Source organism: Dermacentor albipictus, chromosome 4, assembly GCF_038994185.2.
Source record: "Dermacentor albipictus isolate Rhodes 1998 colony chromosome 4, USDA_Dalb.pri_finalv2, whole genome shotgun sequence".
Classification (NCBI taxonomy): domain Eukaryota; kingdom Metazoa; phylum Arthropoda; class Arachnida; order Ixodida; family Ixodidae; genus Dermacentor; species Dermacentor albipictus.
The window spans coordinates 145,720,069-145,738,221 of NC_091824.1; the positions used below are offsets into that span (position 1 = coordinate 145,720,069).

An 18,153-nucleotide genomic window follows, 5' to 3' on the forward strand; every position below is an offset into this window, starting at 1 on the left:
CTTTGTTGTATAATTCTTATTAAGCAGATAGGTAAGATTAAATAAAACGCTGAGCTCAAGGCCGAAAAACATATGGACTTATTGACAGCATCTGTCTTTCTTTAGAAATAATCAGAAGGAGGACATTTTAACAAGCAACACATATCTCAGACATTAAGAAAGCCATTTATTGTTTTTTTTTAAATCCACAGCAGTAGCACACAAAAAAGCGAGTAAATACTGAATGCTATATAGTCCACTACTATTACTTACTATAAAGCCGAGCAATTATGTTCAGCACCAAGCACGTGCTACCACATTTAGCGACCTGTCATTGCATGATAAAACAATAGACGCGAAGAAGGGTTGACACAAGCTGAAAACTTTCTGAACTTCGTTGATTAAGCATAATATGTGATTTACGTACTCCGCGGCATAACTTTCTGCTCATGCTTGCGAATCTCACCTTTGGGGCTCATGTCAATATTTCCCAAGTAGAAAACTCCTTGGCGAACGGCGATCTCGTGCGAAATGATTGCAAACGAGTAAACGTCCCCTTTCTGCGTCCCGCTGACGGGGGCTTCCGGGGATCGTAGAAGCTCTGGTGCTGTCCATAACTTCCCTGTAGAAATAAAATGACACATTAAGTGCTGGGTGACATACAGTGGCGTAGCAAGGGGGGGGGGGGAGGGGTGTCATATACGTCTGAAGACGCCCGAAAATTGTCGATATACTCGCCCTCCTCGACTACACCCGGGGGGGGGGGGGAGGGCAGAAGAGCTAAGGGCCCCGGGTGCCAGACGACCTAGCTATGCCACTGGTGACATTACTGCACTTATCTCTCACAAGGACTTAAATACACCTCATCGACAAAAATGAGCAAGAAGTAACGAGAGGGAATGAGCGAGAAGTTTAGCTTAAGGCTAAATGCAATACATTTTCACTGAGGGCAAATAGATAATAACTTAGTAGCGATACTACTGAAGCGATATTGACAGAGCGACAGGGCTGGTAATTGTCTAATTTTCTTATTATCCACTATTAAATTGCACCTAAGCAGACGACGCGTGCAAATTGTGCTGGGCGGATATTACAAAAATCCCAGCACGTCACCTCAGAGATTTTTCAGCGCACCCCAGGCAGCCACGGGCGGTGCCCGATTTCGGAGGGCGCACCGAGGAGACATGCGGGAAGTGTCACGGGTCACTTCCGGCGATGATGGTGCTTTTTTTGTTTAGTTTGGATATTAAAAATGCATATGTTCATCAGACTTTCGTGACGCGTGAACTCGTCAATCAAACATCAAATCTTGCATAGAGACTGCTCAATGTCTACTCCATTTGAAGCTGCTTTTAACGTGACCCGAAATTTTCTTGCAGTTTGTCATTGAGGTGAATTTTCAGCGTGTACATCATATTCATAGTCTGAGGAAAAACTAGAACTTTCAGTGACAATAAGGAATACACTTTGCACACTTTTGGGCGTATTTGTACCCGAACAACAATCGCTGTCTATCCTGCATGAATTTCCTTTTTTTCTTTGACGCTGCATGCCCCGTACTTCCAGAACACGAATGGTATGCGCGTTGTAAGCGCGGCATGTTATTCTCGACAGGAATCTATCGAACACGGAGCCTTCAAGAAAGGAAAGTCAAGGAAGACAGATGGCGACAATTTCTTGGGGGAAAGAAAAGCCCTATGCGGTGAAACATTTTATAGAGCGAACTTGTGGTATTCAAAAGCTTGTCTCGATCAATAGTATGAGTAAATGCCTTTAAAAATCCCCTAAAACGTCATTACCCTTAAAAAGTGATTATGAAACATTTACAGAGGTTTCACATTCAGTGACACAAACTCTCGTGCAGTGATCAGAGTTAACACAGTGCTGGCTCGACGCGGCTAGAAAAGTTGCAGTACACCAGGAAAAAGGAAGAGAAAGCTCTTTAATGAAATGTCGAGATTTATACCGGCTTACATGTAGGCGATTACAGAATTATCTGCAAAGGGAAGGGGAAAGGGGAAAAATGACCATAGGACGAGGAGGAGAGCAGGAAACGAAGTAAGGGAAGAATCTATATGTCGTGGTCATGATGTATAGAGGCGATGCAAAGGTGATGGTGGTGACATCAATAGGCTAGAGTTTAAACGGAGCACTCTCTATAACAGTGTTGCATCTTTGATAAACCAGGGCTAACTGCTTTTGCGAAGCACGCAAATCAGTTGCGAGTGCATGCCTTGCGAACTTGAATTTAGGAAACTTTCACGGGGTTGAACTCGCTGAAGTATATCCGTTACGTAATTTTGAGGTATAAGTAAAGGGCGTGTTGTATATATAGAGCGTTACGCCATCGTTGTTGTAACGGTGATTGATTTACCAATTAACGTTGATCGAGCAATTATTGTCACTCTGAGAAGTGCTCTTGAAATGGTATTCCGAATAATCGCCCCTGCTGATAATGTTTAGGTGGCAATACTGGTCTCAATATGGTCTCTGTGCCTTCTTATACAGGGTGTCCCAGCTAATTTTAGCTAGAGTTTAAAAATATGCGAATGCCACGTAGCTGGACAGAACGAAGATAATGTTCTTTGCGGTCGCACGGAGACACTCAATTTTTTTTTCATTCCACCTAATTACATAATTAGTCTTAAAATAATAACCAACTTTTCAAATATTATATTTAGATGAAAAGTGTGAAAGAGAAAATTGTCGAGCGGTATGAAAGGCTCCCGATACAGCTTTCTGTTGCTCAATTCGTTCTACATATGTGTTTTTCCCAGTGTGAAAAAAGGCTGCAAATACACGCAATGTGCTTCCAGCGACCAGTCGCGCGGTAATTTTGCTTGAATTTGCGATTTTCTACCACGCTCGAAAAAAACACATTTATGTAGCACTTATTCCTCACATAGTCATTAGACATATTGGGCGCCCTCATACTCCAGTCTGTCCTTATTGATGCGGCGTAGCTTTCGGCAGCATTAACAACCACATCCTCAACAATATAATAATGCCACGCCTCGTAAGGAATGCCGCAGCCTTCCTGTATAGGGCGTGCTGCATCAGTGCCACGTGCTGCGCACGGCGATGGGCACGGATCAACAGCGCCGATTCCACAACCTCTGCTTCAAGTTGTAAATACTTGACCGCTGGTTTATGATAATTATCAATCACGTCTCTAATGTAGCTCGACGTCGATCATTCACAATGAGTTCATCCAACTTACTCCTCCAGTAGGCGTAAGTGTCTTCGTTCTCGTTCTCGTCGTAGGCGCGCAAGTTGTGCAGCCCAAAGTCTGTGATCTTGAGCACGAAACGGCTGTCGACCACGCAATTCGACGACTTCAGGTTACCGTGGCTGTGAATCTCGCTGTTGTGCAGGTACGCCATGCCTTTGACAAGATCGTGCATGAGGGAGAAGCGAAACATCCAGTCCAGCTTAATCTCCTCGTTTTCCAGGATGTCCTGTGAGATGGCAAAGAGAAAACGTTACGCAGCGTTTTTTTTTATGCTCACCAAACGCAGTAGTCATGCCGACCGTGTAAACAAAGCTTTTCTTTAGGTGATGAGTAGAAGGAATACCCCAAAAAAGTGATGTAAGGGTGAACGATCAAACCCACTCAGGAAGCCCCCAAATAATTCCTTCCGGCCCCGTAAATAGAGGTAGGCAAAGTGCGTGTTTAGGCCCTCGGTACGGAGGGGGCGGGGGCGCTCTATCTGAGCCCCACTATGAGATGGTAATGGTATTTAACGCAAGTGGAGGTGACAGATTCACTTTTGGCAAAACTTTTGCACGAACGTGCGACCGGAAGTTCTCGGCTACGAAGCTCGGAGGCCGTGATTTCGTTGTGACTGAACTTGATTAAAACAGCTCGAGCCTCCACAGAAGACAGCAGCAGGCTGTGGCGCTGGTTCTATTATACCAAACATGAGTGAGCAATACTCATTCAACGGCTACTCATTCAATGGCTGTGTAAGGTACGCTCCTTAAGGCGGAACATATGCCTGATTGTTGTGGTTTACAGAGCTGCAATCAACTCCTTATATCTTTTTAGGCAAATAAACGAGGTGATTCATTACCACCGGCAACTTAGTAACATTATATTCAGGTAAACATCAGTGCTATGCTAATAAACACGTTTTTTTTGTCACCTAGTTTTCTTGTTACCATTCGTTGGCGAGTTCGTTTATGCTATCCGAACAGTTCAATCTCGCCTATGCGTACAGCTGTGTAGGAGGGGAGCACATTGTTTGAAAAACCGACACGTGCGGTTCTACATCTCGTTTTTTTTTTTCAAGCGCAACTCAGTACTATGGATCAAGAGCAAGAAAGAGAAGCAATACGGACGCGATGAAAGTCATCACCGAGTGTACAATTTGACTTCGCGCGAACGTTTGCGATAAATGTGATAAGCTTGAAAGCATAACTTTAAGTCATTTACATATGGGTTCCGCCATGCAGAAGCAATGAGAACGAGGAAGCCCATCATTAATTAATATAGGGTCTAAAAGAAAACTTAAGAAACGTCTTTATTCGCAAATGGAGTGGTCTGTTCTTTCAAACTTTCGAACTTGTAGAGCTCGTAATAGCACGAGGCTGCCGCTTTCACTACGAGTTTTAGGAATCATTAGTAAACGCCTTGGAAGCAGTTGCAGCTCGTTTCTGAAATGAGCGTAGACGGGCTTAATTACATGGACGTGCCTGGAATCGACCAAACTTCCGGAGTAAAACCTAAATTGCAAACGCGAGTGATATTTTCATTATGCAGGCGACCTTCGCTCACACCGGTACGGTTTTACGCTCAGACAATATAAAAGTATCTTAGGAAAGTAAATGTAAGCAGACACATAGGAAGGTGGGGGGAGGGGGGGGGGCCGGGAACATTATTTTCTGCGAACTTTTCAGACCCATTCAAACTCGCGCAAGAAACTTAACTAAACATAGTTAAGTATCACACTTTTATCACCAGTATATGATTACTTGCATGAAGTATCAAGCTCACTTAATTAGCCTTTAATTTGGCACCCTGATGAGGGTTAAAATTTCGTTCCCTAGGACACCTACCCTTAATTTATATACGTCGCTTTCGTTTGGGGACACGCTGTTGCTTTCGCCTTGTTGTAACTTATGAAAACAACAAGATTAGTCCAAAGCAGATATTGTCATTTACTCAGTAGCCAATAAGGACCTATTGCACGCCGAGAAATTGTAAGCGGTTTGATTTCTTTAGGTTCACGATATGGCCACTTGTACCGCGCCCTGAATGCCGAAAGACACAAACAGAAGAATGCTGTACCAGCTGCTAATGAGTGCATAGCAAGGCGACTGCATAAGTAATGTGCCACAGTGCTTCCCTCCGACTATAAAAAGAAAAAAAAAAGGAAACTTCTGAACGTTGAACTTCTGTTGCAGTCCGCCTTTGTGACCTCCCAAGCTACTTACAATCACACTCTTGCACATGCGGAGGCTGTGGGCTCGACTCTCAGCGGCGGTACGCAGTTGTTTCGTCCACTTTCATGTCCCTTTAGCCTGTCACTTCTGAACTTCAAGTAAAAACTACAAACAACTGGCCCTTACGCTTTCCTTGGCTTCATTATTTTATGGCTTCATATGGTTGCGACTAGCAAAATCATTCCCCTCTTCTGTTCCCCTGCTTCTCGTTCATCACTAGCATACATGCGAGGCTACACTCACTTTGTAAACAATGACAGCCGGGTTCCAAGCACGTTCTACAAGTACGGAAGTAATGAGAACTCTTTACGGAAGCGTGAAGATAGCTAATGCCCTACCTGCCATGGAGTCGGCGCCAAGTATTCCTGTCGAAGCAGCCAAACTTCATTATAGCGTTTCTGTTCCTCTTTTCAGAGGTTGACCTCTGTGGCTATTTATTTATCTCTTATCCCAGATAATGGTCTCGTTTGTTTCTGCTAACCAGTGCACACAAGGAAACAACAATTACCAAGCAGGACGTTTTACTCTATACCTGTGTATCCGTGTGATTGGCACTGTTACAGAGTTGAGCACTCGCTCGTAAACAAAATTCACGCATACATACTTACGTTGCCCGAACGAGTGTTGCTTGATCTTAGTTTTTTTTACTTATTTTGTTTTGTTTTTACAGAGATGACACCACACGTTGCGTTCGTGCCGAACAGGAAGCATGTAAATGGGGCATTTAAAAGCGTAAGCACACGTTTTTGCCTATGCAGTGACTTTTCTTCTTCTTTTGTCTTCCTAAAGGCATAAGCCTGATCATGCCGCGTACTGGTCCGCTAATTTTGACGGAAAACGTACATTAGACGACTCTGAATACGTCGGACTACAAATGATTATCTTTTCGTGTTTGTCTGGGGATCTTTGAGGTTTGTAGGAAGAAAGAAAACAACAGAAAAAAAAGAACGTATGGCTTCTGTTCATGTTTATTAGGGACAAAAATTCTCGTGACAAATATCACCGCGTGTTCCTATGATGAAATTTCACCTCTTAGAAATGTTAGTGTCTATCACGTCAGACACTCCCAATCGTAGTCGATCGCGACTGTGTGATATTAGCGTTAGTGCCACTCGTGCAATAACACGACACTGTGGCGGCTGTGATTCGACATGTGCCTGCGCATGCGCGAGAATTTCTGCAGTATATAAATTTTACCTCTGGAGCATTGAAGCACGTATAGAACCTTCATTTGTGAAATCTTTCGTAGTTTTTAAAAAAATAACAGAATAGCGTTATGAAGTATAGCTCATATATTACAGTGCTGCTGTGTACATAAACAAATGTGTTGGTCACCTTCCTATAAGCTAAGGATGCCAGCTAATGACACAGTTCGTAGAAACAATTTGTTTTAGAGCGTAAGGTACTAAGGGCATTACGCAATAGCCAATTCATTGGGCAATTTTGTCCGCCGCCGCCGGTGTTCGTCACAGCTGTCGCCAGGATGAGAAAAAAAAAATATACCCAGTTCTCACCGGGTCCTCTGCGCGGCATTCAGCTATACTCCACCACTGCACCACGGCAGAGCTTGCCAGCTGCTGCGAAATAATGGCCTATGCAGGTGTCCTACCGCGCGAGAAGTCATGCGATTTTACATGCGATGTGAGATGCGCGCCACCTAGCGTCGATACGAGTAAACTTTGCATTGCAATTACTTTGTATTCGACTAGGTGTCATGACATGTAGCGGTTCCATCGTATCGTGCCAGGCGTCAATGGATGTGATATGTGCGGCGTGTAGTCTAGATGTCTGTGTTTATGCTTCGGTACCTGTTATGGCGGTTTCCTCGCACATCACGAATTACTGCTGAAAAAGCGAATCGTCCAGCTACGCGTGCGGTTGCAACCAGGCAACATCGGGCTCAGCAGACCACTGTGCAGAGAACAGCATGAGCCGCAGCTCACCGTCGACGCCGGATGGACAGTTCAGTTACTCCTCGTGAAAACGACGCAAAAAGAAGCTCTACTATAGACCCGCCCCTCCAGCTTACAGTGGGATTGTGCTGCATGTACCACGTGGGCCTATAAATTTCTTGCATACCAGTTTGGCCAACTCTGGCCCTTGCGCCGCTAAACAACACATACAATCATCAATTTCGTTTTTTTTTTACTGTGACGCCATCTAAGACGCCATCGTGATAGGTTGAAATATATGTATTTAATATATCATGATAATTTGCGTATCAATAAGGAATTGTACATTCAACAGGTGACTCGTCATTCCACACGAGGAAATCACTCGAAAAAGGTTAAAGAATTTGCCTGCAGAACCGATTGCTTCAGTAATTCATTTTTTCCTCGAACTATTCGAGAATGGAACCATCTCAGTGCACACATTGTCGAGAAACCCACCATGCAGTCATTCCTAAGTGCTTTATAATTCCATCAGCCTTCAATTTTCAGCAACACTTATCATCTCGCGACATACGCAATGGTTCTCCCGCAAAATGCTTCGATATGTGATGAATTACAGCAGTTTGTCATATCGAGCGACGCGCATGCGCAGCGTGTATGGTCCGTGTTCTGATTTATTCTTTCCTTGTCAAGCACTCTGTCAATATATCATTGTACAATTTTTATATCTGTAGCACGGGTTTGTATGCAAGCGACGTGCAAACTATCGATCTTTCGCTGCTTTTCAGTGCGTAGTGCGAGCCTTATGTAATGTGTTCTTGTCTTGTTATTTTTGATCATTTTTGCATATGTACTGTCCACTCCTGCCTACGGCCTTCTCTGAAGGCTGGCAGTATTTCTCATATAAATAAATAAAATAAGTCTCAGTCAGAAGCTCGAAACAATACGTTCGCTCTTTCTGTCTATCCGCCCCTTTGCGATACACCGTGGTCATCAAGCCATCTCTTCATACTCTGTTCAACACCTCCGCAGCTAGCTGGCCAGTTTCCCTGCAGCAAAGTGCAGCTATAAGCGATCACTTTACCTCCCCCAGCGCTCCCTCCCAGCGTAGGGTAGCAAACCAGATCTTCCCATCTGGTTAACATCCCTGCCTTTCCTTTTTCTTCTGTCTCTCTCCCTCTCTCTCTCTGATAAGGTCAGCACGGAGCTACCGCGACATATAGGCAGTCAGTTATTTCTGTGTTTTTTTTTTCAAGCGCCACGCAGGCACCCTGACTGATACTGTCTGCGTATGCTCTCTGCAGGGTGCAGCAGAAGATACTGTAGTGGACAAAAACGACACTCTGCGCATCTTAAACCAGATGTTATTATTGAGGAGATGGTTGTGTCTATTGTGAGATCCTGCTCCTGTCCAAGTAATCTGTCCAAGTAATCTGTACAAGTAATAAGTTCTGAGCCTAAAGATTAGCTCAAGTCTGCTGATTTTAAAAATTATTTCCTTTAAGTTAGGCGGTTTACCTGTGAGAACAGTGCAACTGCACGAAATTAGTGCCCCCAGTAATGATATTCAAAAAAGTACTTCATGTGTATAGTTGGACAGAAGTAAATCATAGAAGCCTGCAGGGCCATTTCGAAGAAACAATGACCGGCGTCTAGCACGGAGCTCAATGTTGTCGTCACCATGAGACCGAACAAAAAGCCTCAACCTACTTGTTAGCCCTTCGCGCTCAGGCTGGCAGAGGCATTGACACTGTTTGCTTTCGCTGAGGGCGCAATTGGATTATGAAGTCGGCACAGCGCATCCTTTGGAGTGAACCGCGCGCACAGTAACACAATCAGTCTGACGTCTCCAGTGGCCCGCTATTGTTGTCTGTGAGGTCCTATGAAACCCAAGGACAAAGACGCGAAGTGTGACAAAAGGGAAAAGAGCACAAAACGAATAATGTGACGTTGCGATGAAACAAAGCCAGGACAATATTTTGCGAAGTTCTTTTAGTGTGAGTTCTTCGGGTACTGTTCTAAATATATCGCCTGTATATACCACCGTTTACCTAACCTGATCATCTGTGCTGGTAAACTTGGGGACGCAAGAACAAATAATGATTTAAGACGCGGGATGGTATTTCATTTTTATTGAAACTGGAAATTATATTCAAAACCGTAGAACTGAATATTATTATATCCTTGTTAAATGTTATCATATTACCATCATGTACCTGACATTAAGGATAACAAACCGCGCGAAAAGATATATTAACATGACTTAGCCTTACTCACTGGCGATAGCTTTCCTCTTCTTTATCGCGAGGCTGAGATATCTCAACAGCAAAAAGTTGCTGCAATTTGTGGCGCCTGAGATTACAATTCAAATTTGTCATCACTGTTTCACAAGAGCAAACATGAAGCCAAAAGCATGTTGCCGGCGTTTTACCGCAATCAACGAACAATGAGAAGAAAGCAATTTATAATCATATTGCACCCACACTAATATATGATAATAATACAGGCGTAGAAAATACCAAAATATATGACACTTTTCTGCCTTTACTTTCAATCACGCCGTATATAGTTCGCAATTTGCGACGTTTACAACCTCTACAAGTACATAAATAAATGCGAACTTTCTGTACGTTATATATCGTTTCCATTTGCTCAAGTACGCCAAAGAAGTGATCTAGTTTGCGTAGGGAATGCCAGAGAATGCAAACTCGCTTCGAAAGAATCATGAGCTATACTTAGAAAAAAAAAAGAGCGGACAAAAAGACCTATGAATAAGGAAGAGATGAACGAGTCTTTTGCGTTCGACACAAAACGTTCTCGCTGCAATCGGTCGCCTTTATGTGGAGATCCGGCAAGGTAAACATGCAGCCTAATCAGGATCTCAAACAGCGCCGCAAAGGGTCTTCGGCGAAACACAGCATGAAAAAAAAGTTATCGACACTCCAAACGCGAATCTGTTTCAGGTCGCTAAACCCTTTCACTAAAACGGTCCTTAAGAAGAAAAATGAGCTCGTCACGAAGAAAAGGACCCGCGACAGCCAATTCGCATCAGTGAATGAATGAAAATGCAAGTGACTGTTGGCAAAGTTTACGACCTGTGAGTCAACATGACCGTTTCTATTGGCTGAGAATGCATTATTATAAAACTTCGAGTGCAAGAAAGTGGCAGGACGATGACAAGAAACAGCCACCAAACGCGCTCGCATTGTTACACATACGTACGCGATTTCTTTTTGCGTTCTAGAAAAGAGTAAGTTTTGGAAATCAAAGCCGAATTCATGTACTCATGAAAGCACAATGCACTGTGCTGAAGAATTGCTGGAAAATTGCTTTGCTGGAAAGAAAGCCCATATTTCACGCAACAAACGCATATTTCGCCCCTTCATCCCTTTCACGTGTTGTTCAAGCCCCGATGCTTTCGCTATGCAGCAAACTTTCAGTGGCGTGCAAAAATGTATAGTTACGTTGGGATATACCAATCGTAATTGCTTTTTGCATCCCTTAGTCAGTGTGCGGATCTTTTCTGCCTGTCAATCTCTGCTTTCTTATATTCTTACGTCCCCCTCCCACGTTCAGCACTGCAAGGTAGAGCCCTAAAAGCCCTAAATTTTCTGGTCTGGTTACCGTGCATTACTTTCTCTTTCCTTTCATCTCTATCTCTCTCTAGTCAAACGCTGTTAGCCCTACCATAGGCTACAGAACTCTACCGAGTAAGGAATTCATTTTGGTTAGTTGCAAGGTGACGTAAGAAAAGGGGGCTGTGCAGATTTTCACCTCAAGATATACGGGATATAATTTAGTATGTTCCAGCATACGTGAGCATTTAGGTCCCTAACAACACACTCAATTTTAGGCGTGCGCATACGAAAGAACATACAATAAATATTATATTGATAAACTATCAGAGCAATAAATAGAGATTAGCACAATAGTTTGTCGGACAAGAACGAGATAAAGTTGTGTCAAAAATGTTCTCCCGCAGTGCTTCCTGTTCAGCGTCGAATTTGTTCTTGTTATATGTTTGGTTGTAGAGCAATCAGTAAGTCCGCCAAGAATAACACTTCGCTGAGATTAAGAAAATTCTGGGCATCATTTGCGCTAAGATTCCATTTGCTTTAGCTGCACATTAAAGTTGCCATTGTTTGAAAATTTATTGGTAAACCCGAGGTTTGACAATGTGTGAAATAATATCTCGTACGTTTAGTTTAAGAATAGAGCCACTTTACCGCAATAATGTGCCCTTGTCGCAGTTGTTATAAGGAAGACACCAGGTTTTTTATTTCCTCCAATTCTTCAGGTGATGATGACGCAGACTAGTAAATATTTGAGGGAAACACGTATTTATATTTTCTGATCTTTTCAGTAAACATGCACGCGAATAAATACAGAAGTGCCACCAGCAGAGTGCTTCTGCTCTCCTGTACAACTTTTCAATTAGGAAAATTAAAGCCAGAAAATTTTGAAGCCAACTTGAGGCTAATTTGATGGCAGCAATATATTTTGGTAAACGTAGCCTTCTAACTTCATACACAGCAGCACCAAAGCAAACTAGTTGTTCGAAATACGACACACAGCTTGTTGTTTTGTAAATACCGTGATTCGATCGGCTGATATTTCACATTGGTTTTGTTTTTACGCACACAAGTGTGTCTATAAAAAGCTGTAACACACTCACCTGAAGGCTTCCTTTCGGGCAGTACTCCTTGACAAGACAACAGTGCGGTGGATCAATGCAAGCTCCAATGAACCGAACAATGTGGTCATGCTGGAGGTCTTTCATCTAAGGGTTTGACACAAGAATGCAGACATTGGAGATATCATCAGGCTACATCAGATATCATCCTATACTGGTACAACCAGAAGGCAGAACAGGGCGAGGCAACGTACGAACCATTCTAAGCATGGTGGCTCTGCAGGCAAGAGGCACTATAACACATATCAGGAAGTGAAAACAGAAACTTAGCCGTATTAGAAGAAAGAAGTATACGTATACGTATACGTATACGTATAAGTATACGTATACGTATAGAAGTACGCGTATACTCTTTTGAAAGAGGTGTCTTCGCTTTAACTGACATAAATGGTTTTACCTATTAGAGCATCATATCATCAAAGAACTCGATCCATTTGGTTACATGAGTAGACAATGTCACCCAGTGCGCCGAACCGCAGATTTTGTGAAAGAAATACCCTTGTAGCCGCTGATGCAATATCATAGCACTTACAGGTTCAACAAGTGCACACGTTATACGGGACAAACGTTGGCAGTAACAGGATAAGCGCGTCTTCTGAGTTTACTAAATTTCGCAAGAAACACCGAACGCGAAACATGCAAATTAGTTCGAGTTTATTTTATTGTGTGCTTGCTATTGTGCTATTACTGCTTTTTTCACGTGCTTACGCGAGCCTACTTACTTCTTACTTGAAAACATTAAGGCGTATTTGCCTCCACCATGTGAAGTGAGCTTTTCCGCCCCTGTAGGATGAAATCTTAACTGAAAAGAGTTTCTTTTGCAAGGATTGCAAAAGTGTGCGGTGTTGACGTTGTTGGTTTATTTTAAAAGGCGTTGCAACGGAGCGTGTGGTGTTTTTCTTGCTTTTGTTTTCATTTTTTTCGCCATTCCGACGCCTGGTAAAGATTCGTTACCTCCGATTTTATACTTTCTTTCAATTCTTTCTTTCTTTCACCTCATACGTTCCAATGATAAAGGGAAATAGAAGGAACATCACAAACAATTATTACTAAATGAGGTATTATATTTCCACATTTGACCTTGCTGCAGCTTCTCAGCTACAGTTAACTACTTTTCAGAGCAGACTGTCTCAGTGAAACCGTGAGAAGTTTCAGTGCAGGACGATGCGTTGTTACCGAGTACCACAAAGAAGAACCGTAAACTGCGAGCTTGCAGCAGTAGCCGTGTGATTCTTTCCTTTAAAATTACCACGAATATCACATTAAATGTATCGACACAAGCAACTGTTCCCATGAGAAAGTCGTCAAAAATAACGTTCAACAACAGTTTTTGTCTTGCGCTGACATTATGCGCCTTGTTTCTATTAATAAGTGCGAAAATGAACGCGAACGTAAAAACAAAGCAACATAAGTGAACATTTTTTTTTCGGTTTGTCACATAGTCGATAAATACTGAGCGATCAATCACCTGAACCGGGCTGCTCGGCCGTTACGTCCAATTTAGGACGAAGCGTGCGGCATGACCACAAATAATTAACACCGAAATGACATTCCATAGCACTCGGAGCTGCACCACGCCGGGGATGGCAAGGCGCGAAGTATGCTGTCGCGCTAGAAGAGACTGGCATTCGCTGCGAGATTAGTGCGTCGAACACATGAGCGCCCTGCATTACTGCTGCATGGTCAGCTCAGCGACTCTGGAGCGAAGTGCTTAAGCGAAACAAATAGACAGAAACATTTTAACGCGCGACAGCGAGTGAGCATTAGCGACGGACGCTGAGGTTTACGAGCCGCGTGCCACGTTCATTACTTCGCCGCCGACCGACGCGCCGCTGAGCAGTGTGGCCACCGCGGCGGCCCAATCTCGCGTTTAACGATGGGGACCAAGCTGCGTTTTTCACTGATTTACGAGCGTTCTTCGGCTTTACGTCCGCTGGGCTATGAGATTCCGGTGGTCCGCCCAACAAACAGGCCCCGTGATGAACTGAGTTCCAGCGCACACGCTCACTCTACGCAGTGCACGGGCGTTCGAAGAATTTCAAGATGGTCAGGTTTTCGAGTCATGCAGTAATCCCGACGCCCAAGCACTGTATACGAACACTCGCGTATTTGTTTGCTGTTTCCATGGGAACATCTATGGGATCCTCTGTTCAGTTGCGTAGTGAATTGCAGCGTGACAATGGGTTTTTAAGGAAGCGTTCATCTGTCTCCCTTGCTCATTTTTTTCAACGTTCTGCAGTAGGCCAGAAAAATACTACTTTTATGCGGACTTCTCTATATTTTGCTATTAAATGTCTTTATCTTTCTGGGACAAATGCGTGCTGAAAAAGCCAACAAGCGTTTCAAATGCAACATGTATATATATATATATATATATATATATATATATATATATATATATATATATATATATATATATATATATATATATATATATATATATATATATATATATATATATATATATATATATAAGCCTTCACAATTTCTATGCGCTCTCAGAGATCATTTACAAGTAAACAGGTGTCTATAACGGTTGCACTGCTCTGAACACGGGCCCGTCCAGCTTTGCATATATCCCTTTACCATTCCTTTCTGATCAATTTGCCTAGATCTCCGTGAGTGCAATATCGATCACTGTTCAGAAAGGTTGGCTCTTATTCAAAGTCAATAACTGGTCAATTTTCAAACTATTGAACATCTGCTTCGCACTTCTGAACAAGCACCTCTAAATTCAGCACCCCTACTTGCTCTTGAATTGTTACTATTTATTACAATTATTTACAAACTAAATGGCCAGTTCACTATTTTTCATCAACATGTTTTGATCGACATGAAGTTGTAAGACAACCAAGTGTCTGCTCCCATCATTCTATGAGAGCTGTAAAAAGCCATCGATCGCAATGAAGTTACCTATCAACGTAAAGTACCAACAGCCGACGGTACCAGAAGCAATCGCTGATTCGCACTTAGCATGCTTCAAATTATATGTGAAATAGGTGGACGTCACACAAATAAAAAGAACGAGTCTTTTCACGAAGGGAGCGCTTGTTCATGTTCTCACGCTCTAATTTGTAAAAGCTAAGGCGAAGGCTTTTGGTACTGCAATGTTGTGACACAGTGGAAGCCCATATATGGGACAGCCGTGTTTAGCAACTGTAAAACAAGACGCTTTTCCATGCTTGAATTTTTTTTCCTCAATATAAGAGCAACAAGTCGGCCTGAAAGACGTCAGCACCTAATGGAAATGCAAAACTAGGACGAGGCGAGCTACTTAGTGGCTGAATAAAATGTGAGCACATAGCTTCTCGTCACAAGCCCTCGCGCCGACGAGAAAGAATGGGCCGACATTTCATCCAATAAAGCATTCGACGCTCTCGGCCCTGCGGAGCCCATTTTTTCTTGCGCTTGTATCTAGGCGTGCCTCCAGCCACGTTCCATCTTACAGCCTCTTCCCACACACTAAGAATATTGGAGAGAAAGTGGCCCAATTTGCCATGTTTCTAATCAATACGATCATACGTGCAGCTTCGAACAGCGGGTCTACATCAGAACTCAGTCAGAGCAAAGAATTATTTAGCCTGAGGTCTTATTTTTTCCCTATACCTGGGCGCTTTTGCTTTCATCCGCGCTAGAGATATTGATGGATTAGTACTAGGTGAATGCTGGCAGCAGTTTTTTTTACGACCGACAACTTCCTTAATATATTACCCCGATAAGTATCTCCAAGACAAATTTTATTGGCCTTACAAGCAAAACAGAACGACAGACAGGCTTCAGCAATAATATTACCTAATTTATTAAACGTTATTTTATCTATCTATTGGAGGTACACGTGTTTACTTCTGGTGGCGAAGTGCTCGAAATAGCGAGTTCCTGTTATGAATATGCCAAATGGTCAAATTGGAGTCGGCTAACTGTCAACTGCTCCAAAGCGAGCTAGGAATTGAAATTTCCACAACAAAATGCAACATTTCTAATTATTCATTGCGCCGAAGCTTGTAGACTGACCAAAAACGTTGAAGATACGTAAGAATAGCGAAATGACACCGGAAATGCTACAATGAGAGAAGAAATATTTTATTAATTTGTACAGCAAGGGAGCTACTTGGATTAGGGAGGAAACGAGAATTAATGAGGTTCAAGCTCAAGGTAAAAACAGCAAGCAGAGTTGGGTAGTTCATGTAAATGCGTGCAGCGGAAAACTGGTGGCAGAATACGAGCAGAGGGTTGTTATCACAGGAAAGGAACTGCAAGTGGCACTAAACGTGAGTTAATTACATTCTCTTGCAAATACTAGGAAAGTTTCGGTTACGGAATTCTTACGTAGACTACGTTTGATTCTTTTTTCTACTCAAAGGTTCTTCATCGAGAGTCACGCTGACGTCTAGGAGAATATGGACAGGCTTGCTACTTTCGAGCTCGAGAAAAGATTCAACGAAAAAAATACACCTAATCAGGAAAAGCAGCCCCTCGTCAAACCAAGTCGGAGTGAAGATTACGCGCCTCATAGAGAGCGCGTTAGGTTAGATTGAGTGACGAGTTGCGGCGTCACTTTCTGAGCGCTCGCACGAATAAAGACAATATTGCCAGACAAAATTTCAGCGCCGTGTAAGCAGTGGTTCACTTTTTGTGCTGGTAGCCTGGGCTATGTACCGCGCAAGAATACTGCGATGGATCCTGCAGAATAGACAAACGAATGCTTATGTGAATTCTGATATCCGACGCATACACCCAAATGTGATGTCACAGCTGCTGGATGACCATAAATGGCTGAAGTTGTACTACAACACGCGCTAGGAAGTCTCCTCCGTGTGCCTAGACAGAGTCACATATTCAAGGAGGAAAGGCCCCCAGATTTTCGCTCTCGCACCCGATCTTACTCGCACATGCGCTGAAACGTCGAGCGCCGCGACAAACGCCACGCCCTCTGTACATACTAGCAATTGTAAAAATGGCGCCCGGGCCGCAAGAAGTAGAACGCCTTCCCCCTCCCCCCAACACCTACCTACCCTGCCTTTGCCGCGGAACCCTGCGCGCGACAGAAGATGGCGCGCTTCCTCTCCACTTCTCGCCATTGCGTGTGCGAGAATGAACCGCAATCGCCGGCTCACCTTCGCAGGCTTTCACTCGCACATACAGCATACGGTGCGCGGCGACGATTTTATCGCGCTTTGACTTTGTACGAAACCTCATGGCGACACCTACGGCGATGGCAGAAATGCACTTGGAGTCTCCACATAATTGCTATTGCAATGAAACAGGTAACATAACTGATCTTTCAGTATATTTACGTCTGCATTATACACTTGCAGAATATATAAATATGCAGTACAGGCAACAATGCTTAATAGCGTTAGGTACATTGTAGATATGATGAAGAGAGGACCACGCCAGGAAACAGTTATCGGTGCACTGAATTAAAAAGACGCTGTCGCATTTGTTAGGGAGATGGTTACTTGTTCGACTGTCAGCATTCTTAGAGAATTGGCTTCTTGTTTGGGCCGCAGCCATGTTGCTGACCAGGTCAAATTGTGCTTCCAGCAAGTCACTTTCCTTTCATATGCAGGACAGCCTATCCCACGCATGGGCAGTGGCGGGGTGTGCATTGCAGTTTAGTTGGCAGGCAGGTGGTAAGCATGAAGGCGGAAAGTCTCCTTCAGATGCGTACTGTATAGCAAGCGTTCGCAAAAATCCCGTCGACTCACTCGCTGCTTTACAGACGTCCTTGTGTTTTTATGAGCTAGTGAAAGTAAGAAGGCCGCTGCGGTTGGAATCTAGTATCGCACTTGCAGTTATGTCTTACGCTTCATTATTTGCTACGCCACCGTCACATTGAGCCGTGCGCAGCCGCCTCATAGTATCCGCTTCGTTTGTGACGATGGGTTCGGTACGAAACGCCCGTAATACATGCGCTAACGCTTGCGGAGTCATGTCAAATAGTTGAAAACACCATCAATATCTCCCCATTCTACAACACTTATGACGCTTTATGTCTATACTATTATTATTTTTTTATTTGGGAAACATGCATAACAGCAGTCAAGGTCAAACTGACAGCTGCCTCCAAAATGGGCACTACAACCGCCTGCCTCGAATGGCAGACTAATAAACAGAGGGAACAGACAAGAAAAGAAGGTGCCA

At 43.4% G+C, this 18,153-nt stretch overlaps 1 protein-coding gene across 1 annotated transcript in view; it reads right to left on the reverse strand.

The window, feature by feature from the left end:
* Positions 1-18,153, reverse strand: part of LOC135902177 (atrial natriuretic peptide receptor 1-like) — a 243,877-nt gene that overhangs the window by 30,934 nt on the left and 194,790 nt on the right. Inside the window, exons 11-13 of the mRNA XM_065432127.1 lie at positions 11,992-12,096; positions 3,200-3,437; positions 446-601 (exon numbers count right to left, since the gene is read on the reverse strand). Coding sequence (XP_065288199.1) covers positions 446-601; positions 3,200-3,437; positions 11,992-12,096 — 499 coding nt within the window. The remainder of the gene's footprint in view (positions 1-445; positions 602-3,199; positions 3,438-11,991; positions 12,097-18,153) is intronic.